At 37.7% G+C, this 9,891-nt stretch overlaps 1 protein-coding gene across 1 annotated transcript; it reads left to right on the plus strand.

Moving 5' to 3' along the window:
• The first annotated feature begins 7,720 nt into the window (after nt 1-7,720).
• On the plus strand, nt 7,721-9,504 carry LOC112167092 (phospholipase A1-Igamma3, chloroplastic). The gene has a single exon (XM_024304056.2). The coding sequence runs from the start codon at nt 7,830-7,832 to the stop codon at nt 9,393-9,395; it is 1,566 nt and encodes a 521-aa protein (XP_024159824.1). The 5' UTR covers nt 7,721-7,829; the 3' UTR covers nt 9,396-9,504.
• The last annotated feature ends 387 nt before the right edge of the window (nt 9,505-9,891 follow it).

A 9,891-nucleotide genomic window follows, 5' to 3' on the forward strand; every position in this document is an offset into this window, starting at 1 on the left:
AGATCGGAGAACCGATCGGGTCGGACTGCCTCTAACTTCGCTGCCTTGCAGCGCCGCCGTGGGTGAGAATCGATGCTAGAGGATGCCACAGGGAGGAGGCGAAAGGATCTGGGCTCGTCTGGTAGTCTGCCGTTGCCGGAGCTGCGAGTTCCTGCTGGGTCTGAAAAATGGGTCTGGGTCAAGTTTGACGCAAAGAAGAGAGAGAACGGAGATTCTGATTTCCGAAAATGGAAGCCCAAATGAAAATAGTAAATTTCCCGAAATGGAAATTTCTATTTATAGTGATTTCCAAAAATATCCGAAACTTCCACAGACCATAACTTCCACATACAAACTCCGATTTCCGCGTTACACATGTCCACGAACTCATATCAACGCACTCTACAACTTTCATGAAGGAAACTTTTGGAGAAACCCAATGAATAAAAAGTCAACCCTTGTGCCCCCTTATAATGATGTTTCCTGAATAATTATTCGCCCGAAACACTTCCACTCCATCCACGAGCTACGAAATCGTCCAATAACCACTAATTAAATTCTGGAAAAACCTCAGAAAATAATAATGAATTTCCGCGATACTACAACTTATGTTCATTCTTTGATTCCTCTTTGTATGTAGGTTTGAACACAAGTTTTGGAGTTCAACTCCTTTTCGTTGTCTCCACTCTAGACCATCGACCCACGGTCTTACCATCGACCCGCCGCAGCCTCTCTCTGCTCCAAACGTCTAGGGTAGCGACGCCGTCCACCTACAACCCATACTCTGACTAGACCACTCACCATCGGACGCGTGGTCCCTTCTACTCGTCAGACTGAGCATACAATCTTGACGGAAAAGTTTTAAGAGAAAAGGTTTTTGGTCTCCTAGGGTTTGGGGAAAGAATAATTGATAGACTAATTTGTAATATCTATTTTCACATGATGTTGTGTGAAGTTAGTCCACAAATGTCAGTTTGGATAACTTCCGATAATTACTTCTAGTGCCCCCTTTTTTTCCACTAATCTCCTTATTTTTTTTATTTTTAATTTTAGTCAATATTTATGAGTCTTCAGTCAGTAATACTTCTTTTGGATAAGTGCAGTTTAGTTTCAAATGGTCATTCACCATATAACTAGAACCAAGATAAGCAAAAGCACGAAGGATCTTTATTCCACTACCCAAATCACTTGTTGTAGCAAGCTTTTACAAGAAGAAACATAAACTTAATTCCTTCAAATTGAAGGAATACAATTAATTTCTTCTAAATCTAAAAATCCACCAATATCCAAGACTAATCTGACTGTCCTTGTAGCTCGGATAGCCACCTTCATACCATTTTCTGAGCAGACATTGTTCTCAGTCCTTTTGGGATTCTCTGTCTTATATACCCTTGCATTGAGTTAACATGAATTTGAGAGCCTGAATCCAAACACCAAGAATCAGGAGTAACATCTACTAAATTTATTTCTAATTTTACCTTTCTTTACCAGCCATTTCTTGAAAGAACCTCATCATGCAACCTTATTTCTTATACAAGAAGCACTTGAAGCTATTGGTTTTCGATCTTGGTCCTTAAGTGAAAAAAATGGCTTCTTCACTCCAGAGGTCGATGGCTTACTGGGGTCACTAGTACTGAGAATGTACTTTTCTCTTTCCCTTATATTTCTGCCACTGAGACTTGTTCACTAGATTCATAGTTACTTCCTTATCCCTCTTCAGCTTGTGTACTTCTTGAACAAAGACTATAGTAAGGTTATTCTGGTTCTGTTTATCCTTTTGAGCTTTATAAGTGGTTTTCAATTGGTTAAAGTGGGAAGGCATTGAGTTCGAGGCATAGTGCACAGTGAACTGGTCATCCAAAGGCATGTTCAGGTCTTTGAGTTTTGAGGCAGTGTTAATCAATTTCATAATATGCTCTCTCACAGTCACTCCTACAGTGCTATTGGTTTCATGGAGGTTAGGGAGCCAAGCAAAATATCCGTTTCAGCTTTGGCATTTTCAGTAAATTTATCAGCATTGAGTCCAAAAACTCCCTTGTAGTTGGCTTGTCAGCTATGCTACCTTTCACAATACCAGTTCATCAATCTTTTCATGATCAACAATGACATTCTATTTCTCTCACCTATTCATTAGACTTAACTTTCTCCAAAAATCAATGCATTCATGAATAATTACTAGTGCAACTTCAATAAGACAAAAGTCAATCCCAACTATCCCTAAGTAGATCTCTATGTTTAATCTCCACTTCTTAAAGTTGGTTCCATTCAGTGGTTCTATGGTGGCTAGGCTTAGTCCAGTGTTGTTAAAAGTTGAAAAGAAAAGAAAAGTCTAAGTTTTATGTCTTTTAATTACTGTGGAATTTTGAAACAAGCAAAAAATAAGAAAAACAATCAGACAAACAAAACAAAACAAAACTGCAAATGCAGTTGCATGTCATAACTTTAAACACGTACATAAGCAAGCCCAAATTTCATTCATCATTATCAAGCTTCCCTGTAGGTTAAAAAATGATAATATATAGTTTCTAAATTAAAAAACCAACAAGTAATGTTATTTGCATGTTCAGTCAATACCTGTGTGGTAAGAAAAGAACAAACAATACTGAATATGTACTCAATTTTACTGTGATGTACTGTATCTCATTCTAAAACATGTTAGAAGCATTCTCATGTAAGAGATACATTCATGATTTCAGATGGCATACACAACTTTCCTAATGCTGTAACTTAATGATCAATAAGAAAATCTAACAGAATGATTTGTTGTGTGCAAAATTACTAGAAAACCTTACTTCTTTAGAATTAGCAATTTGTTTTTTATGCTTTTATCATCAATGTAATAAAAGACACTAAATGTAGCCAGCGAAAATTTTAACAAGTTCTATAATTTTGGGAGCCTTTTAACTGTTAAAATTTTGCATGCACATTATATCAATGATATCAGTTGAAAATGATTACAAAAATCATCAAAATATCGATAAACCATCTTAGAGTTATTCAACATCAACCAAGAATTAAAGAATGAATATATCATAAATTTCATCTGGCACTTAAATGCACCACAGGTGCATTCTAGGGTGTCAATCTTATACTCGGTAATGAAATTTAAAAGTTTTCTTAAAAAATTACCTGGACACTCCGGCGCTGCATAATTGGGTTTCATGCAATAGTGTATCGAGCTACTCTTGTTCTATGAACTGTAGAATCAATCAAAATTAGGTAATAAGATTTCAGCAAAGAACTCTAAAGCCCGAATTCCTTCACCTAGAAAAATGACCGTTTTCTGTGCTGTATGTTCAAAACAGGCCCAAGATAACAAGGCCTTAAAACATCCCATCGGCCTGATGTGTTCTTTTAGAGTTTTAGAAAACATTTTTTTTTTTCATATGAAACCTTAAAACACTTTCATGCAATAATCGATCTATGGTTTTGTGAGAAAAGATCTGATACCAAATGAAAGCTGATATACTAAAATACAAATATAAACAGATTTAATCACTCACAAGAATCACATAGAAACTAGTCAACAAATAATGAAAGTGCAGGAAATTGAAGTGCAAAAGGATAATGATTACTGACCCCAAGGGCATTGGTAATCTTAAAGCAAGATCTTCTGCAACTGCTCTCTGATTTAGTATTGCTCTGTGCTTTTATAGAGGCTTGAATCCACAGACTCCTTCCTATAAGTAGTCATGTGTCGCAACTCAAACTCTCCTCTATAATCCATATCTGCATGTTTATCAAATAAACAAGTAAACATCTACTTCTTTTAACTTATCAGAAACATTATAGATAAAGCCTCTAAAAATGAGTCCTAAATCAATATCAGTTACTTCTTGTGATAAGGTCCATAATGTTTCAAGTTAAAACGTCCTTTTCCTACTCCCAGCTAAGGGTTTTCACGCACAGTGATCCAGCATATCGGTTGTGTAATCAATTAATCATCCTTGTAAACTTATAACCCAGGTTATTTGTTCATTCCTACTGCCCACGTATCTCTCAACGCCATAATCTCTGATAATCCATTCTTACTTCCCTGCTAAGGTGAATGTTGATGGGGCATACCTACCCTCGGGAAAACTCAGAGGTTTGGGTGCGTAATTCATAACATGACCTATCACGCAGTTTAGCTCACAAACTGCATTGGATTACTTCCTAAAACCATGTCAAATTGTTCTTCTCCGTATGAGAGAGCTTCTCTTGTTTGGGTAAGACATCATCTAAAGACCCTTAAGTAGGAATCAAGTTGTACTTAAACATGTTAATATGCCTGGCTCATTTTGCTTAGGATTCCTATGTTTCTATGTCCTGTTCTACTATTGCTCCTCAAATGGATGGCCTCTCAAATCAAAAGATTGTAATCGTTTTTAGTTCTTATTCCTTTAGTGAAACAAACTTATAATCATTATGGTTTCTCTGCCTTTGCACACAGATGGATTTAAAGTTGGGACGTCTCCATTATTGAAGGTCCCTTCCCATCCAAGACATCTTGACAATTCGGGTCCTGCTTTAGCTAAAAAAGTATGAGCAGTATTACCATTGAGAATCAAACCTGATAAGATCGTCTACCTGTCCCTTAGCTATCAAGGAATTACAGGACCATGCACAGAGCATCTTACTCATTACTTATTCATTCAAATGAGCTGAAAAAAAATCTTCTGGTACGATCTTACTTTCATATTTATGCAAGCGCCATCCCCCACCCATTACATATAAGCTGCCAGTGCTTGTGAAAATGGTATCCCCTACTTTTAGCTCAGTGGGAAACAGAAAACAAAGTGTCATGCCAGTGACTCCTTTAACTACTGAGTCTCAACGATCATCATCATAATTCTATTACCTCCAGAAAATATCTGGTCATTTCAACCACCGGTTGTTCTACAAAAAAGCCCCTTCCACATGTAGGTAAATTCAAATTGCTTATATGATTTTAGTTTAAAACAGGAAAACACATGGTCTTTGTATCTTTGATTCCTCCTCCATCTGTATTCGAGTTGCTTCTTCTGATGCTGCTGGGTTGTTTGGATCTCGAGCTGTTTAGCATGGATTGTTCTAGTTAGCTGGGTTTTGGCATTCTTCTGTACCCAAAAGAAACAGAAAAGGAACTTAAAAAAAAATAATGGCAATAGTAAATACGCATGGTAAAGTATTGGAAACAAAAGAAACAGAAGATCCAGGTAGGTATACTTTAAAAAGAACACTTAAAAAATAAAAATAAAAACTTGGACTGATACTAGTTTAAATTGGGTGAACAGGATGAATATTATGTTGCTGTAGTAAATTGTTTTGGAATGGAAAATCTGGTTGAAGTGAGACTCAGAATAAGTCAGTAGCTAGATTTGCCATGAGCATGCACGCATAAATCAGTTGTTAGTTGCAGAAGCTTTACTCTTAACATTTTGGGGATACCATCTTACCTCATTACTAATGAAACTAAAACAGGAAGGAATAGTAGAGCAATCCTGGCAGGTAGGCCTGGCAACGTGCTGGTACAGTGCGGTTTCTTAACAGGTCAGGTTCTTAACTGGCCGACTGGTAAGAACCCGTTATCTTAACGGGTTTGCGGGTTTTTCGTTGGAACCGGTTAAGACCCGTAAATTTTTTTTTTTTTTTTTTTTAACTTTTTATCAAAGCAACTAAAACCAATTATGACTTATGTATATAACCCCTCATTTGTCATTTTCTCTATATTAACTTTTTTGGTTTTCTATTTTGAAATTTTTTATTTTCTATCTTTTTAGATATTTTTTCGTTTCCTTTTTTGACAAAAAATAATTCACAAATCACAATTATACGACGATCCAACTGTCGGACCCTTACAGATCACCTAGAGGATCATCTTTACCGATTTATACGATGATCCAACGGTCGGATCCTCACGGATCGCCCTTAGGTTCATCCTCTAAAAATTATACGGAGATCCAACGGTCGGATCACCTGGAGGATCATCTTTACTGATTTATACGATGATCCAACGGTCAGATCCTCACGGATAGCCCTTAGTTTCATCTTCTCAAAATTATACGACGATCCAACGGTCAGATCCTCACGGATCACCTAGATGATCATCTTTACCGATTTATAGTATGATCCAACGGTCAGATCCTCACGGATCACCTAGATGATCATATTTACCGATTTATACGATGATCCAACGGTTAGATCCTCACGGATCGTCCTTAGGTTCATCCTCTCAAAATTATACTAAGATCCAACGGTTGGATCGTCCCGGATCGCCCTTAGAATCTTCCTCACAAAATTATATGATGATCCAACGGTCGGATCCTCACGGATCGCCTTTTGAATCATCATTGCACAATTATACGAAGATCCAACAGTTGGATCGTCCCAGATCGCCTTTAGAATCATCCTCACAAAATTATACAACGATCCAACGGTCGAATCCTCACGGATCTCCTTTTGAATCATCTTTTCACAATTATACGAAGATCCAACTGTCGAATCCTCATAGGGAATAAGAAAAATTATAAAAATGCCCTGGTTGAAAAAAAAAAAAAAAATGGGGAACCATATGGGTAATGGGAAATGGGTTTTTGGGAAGGATTTTGAGTTAACGGGTTACAACAGGTTTAGCCCGCAAAACCCGTTAATTTGCTGGTTTTTTGCGTGCAGGCTTTTTTTAGCCCGGATTAATAAACGGGCGGGTTTGTGCGAGATTTTAGCGTGCGGGTTACGGGTTTAATTGTCAGGCCTACTGGCAAAAATGATTTTAGTCCCATTAGACTTTTAAATTCTGATTACTGCTTAAGCCCGAGTTAAGGTTTATTTCTAAACCTTAAATCCTTTTCTTACCAATGCGAGAGAGGGTGTCAAACTTAGGACCTCTATTAACATTTGTTGGAGAGAAATGCCTGACCATTTGACCAAATGATACTGAAATATATATACTAGAATACACTGAGTGCTAATGAGAGAAAATTACATCAGTATCACTTATTTCTTTTTAAAATATTTCGCCGTTTGACTCTCTAACAATGTTTATACCCCTCATGTACTTAATACAGTGGGTGCTTACAGGTCCAGGTGTTAATTCCTCATCACCGATATCACTTGACTAAAGAAAATTAATCAATCTTATATCTGTTCGGAAACACCCATAAAACAATAGTAAACCCTAACCTGGTAAATCCAGTAAACTCTAATTCATCCCAATTCATGAAAGAAGTCCTAAGAAATAAAAATTTAAACTGGATTTTGAATAGCAGCTCGACATATAAAAATTATACGGATGACATGTGTTGGGCTTAAAATTGAATAAACTACATATGAATTTTCAAGGGTTTTTATTTTATTTATTTGTTTAGTTTCGAGCAAAGCTTTAGGAAGTTTTTTGTCCGGATATACTTTGCACAGCAGTAGGCAACTAGGCACTGCCAAATCTTGACATGCCAAAAATGCAAATTATTATCTGAAGGGAAAGGACTATATCTGTTGGCATAGAGACAAATGCATTTTTGATAAACAGACACATATTTATATCAACCTAGATTCGTCAAAAACCCAACCCGGCCAAATCAGTGTTTTAGGTCCTTGAACCCAATCATCTTCAACTATGAAATACTTCAATCAATTCTATTTTTTTTACAGTAATGCCCCGTGATTGACAAACCAACTTTTAGCTATAAGTTGGTCCACTAGTGGTGGCTGATAGAACAAACCACTCAATTCAGTCTTGAACACGCATCCATATACACTTCACATATCACTCCCAACCACTCAATATTCTCACAGGGTTCAAACATTCATATAAGTTCTAGCATTTCTTCATTACTCATCTTGTAAATTCAACCTTGTATCCCTTCAAGCAAAATAAAAATTAAGCTCCTTCCATGACTCGTCTTCTATTATCTCCAAACCAACCCAATATCAATCCTACACTACCACCAAACTCTCAAGGCCTTTTGCAAAAACATTACCTGATCAACAAAACCATAAACCTGATATTTCCAAACATACCCTATTCACCAAATCTAAAAACCACTACCAAATGCTCATCATCATCATCACTCTCAAGCGCCCCAAGCATGCATCATGAGTGGGATGAAAATATCCAACCTGAAACCCTAGTCTCCCACGATCAGGAACAAAGGCCGCTATCCGAAATGTGGAAGGAAATGCAAGGCCTTAATAACTGGGAAGGCCTTCTAGACCCAACACTCAATCCACATCTTCGACAAGAAATCATCCGATATGGTGAATTCGCCCAAGCCTCTTATGATTCCTTTGACTTCGACCCTCACTCCAAGTACTGTGGCACGTGTAAATACCAAGGTGCTCATTTCTTCGAAAACCTGGACATGGCAGATCGAGGCTACCAAATCAGCCGATATCTATATGCAACTTCCAACATCAATCTCCCCAATTTCTTCCAAAAGTCGAAGGTCAGTAGCGTGTGGAGCACCCATGCAAACTGGATGGGCTACGTGGCCGTAGCCACAGACGTCGATGAAATCAAAAGACTTGGTCGAAGAGACATAGTGATTGCATGGAGAGGAACAGTCACATACCTTGAATGGATTTACGACCTCAAAGACATTCTCCGGCCAGCTTATTTTTGCAGTGATCCCTCAGTGAAGATCGAATCTGGGTTCCATGAATTATACACCAAGAAAGAAGATACGTGCAAATACTGCTCATTTTCTGCTCGTGAACAAGTTCTAGCAGAGATCAAGAGGCTCCGTGAACGCTACGAAGGAGAAGAGATTAGTATTACAATCACAGGTCATAGTCTTGGGGCTGCTTTGGCTATTTTGAGTGCCTATGATATTGCAGAAATGGGACTAAATGTTATACGTGATGATGGTAGGGTGGAGACTAAAATTCCAATCACCGTGTACTCATTTTCGGGTCCTAGAGTGGGAAATCTTAAGTTCAAGGAAAGATGTGATGAGCTTGGAGTTAAGGTGCTGAGAGTGATCAATGTGCATGATAAGGTACCTACAGTGCCTGGTATCATTGCAAATGAGAAGTTTAGGTATCAAAAGTACATAGAAGACACTATTTCATTTCCTTGGAGTTATGCTCATGTTGGAGTGGAGCTTGCACTGGATCACACCCAAAGCCCATTTCTCAAGCCCACTAATGATTTTGGGTGTGCACACAATCTTGAAGCTCATTTGCATTTGGTTGATGGGTACCATGGGAAGGGCAAAAAGTTCTGCTTGGTTACCAAGAGGGATATTGCACTTGTGAACAAGAGCTGTGATTTTTTGAAGAGCCAATATGGCGTGCCGCCACACTGGCGGCAAGATGAGAATAAGGGTATGGTGAGGAATAGGGATGGGAGGTGGGTTCTGCCAGAGAGACCCAAAGTTGAAGCTCACCCACCTGATATGGTTCACCACATTGAGCAACTGCTCAATAAATCATCTGGCTCTCAACTTGAAATGCCTTGATTACGACTTGAAAACTAATACTTTTCTTGTGCTTATTAGTTGATCATTTTCTTTTTCTCTACATTATGTTGACTAATTATGTAAGGAGGGCATACCATGGAGTTATGTGCAGAAATAAGAAATTTGTGTGTACAGAAATATAGAATGAGTATGCATGAATATTTGATCTATATATATATATATATATATATATATTATGAAGTGCTAGAATCAAATATTTGAAAATAATTCAGACGTACCAGCATCAAATATTTTGAAGTGAATCTTGTAAGCATTCATATACTTTTGCTCTGACAGTTTCTTGATTAGTTTGCGACCTTTAAAACTTGTATGCCTCAATGTTTACATCATTGTCAGCAGTATGCTGTTGCAGTAAGGCTGCCAAAACAATTACACGACAGGGAGAAAAGAAAAAAAATTAGTAGTTGGAACTTTCTAATTTCAGATTAAAGTGTGGAGGTAAATTAGCTTCGCAAAAAGTGAAGAGAGAAACATG

Source organism: Rosa chinensis, chromosome 5 (genome assembly GCF_002994745.2).
Source record: "Rosa chinensis cultivar Old Blush chromosome 5, RchiOBHm-V2, whole genome shotgun sequence".
NCBI classification, from domain to species: Eukaryota; Viridiplantae; Streptophyta; class Magnoliopsida; order Rosales; family Rosaceae; genus Rosa; species Rosa chinensis.

Bases quoted from the DNA above. Each gene is read 5' to 3' on its own strand.
- LOC112167092 (XM_024304056.2), top strand. From the start codon at position 7,830: ATGACTCGTCTTCTATTATCTCCAAACCAACCCAATATCAATCCTACA.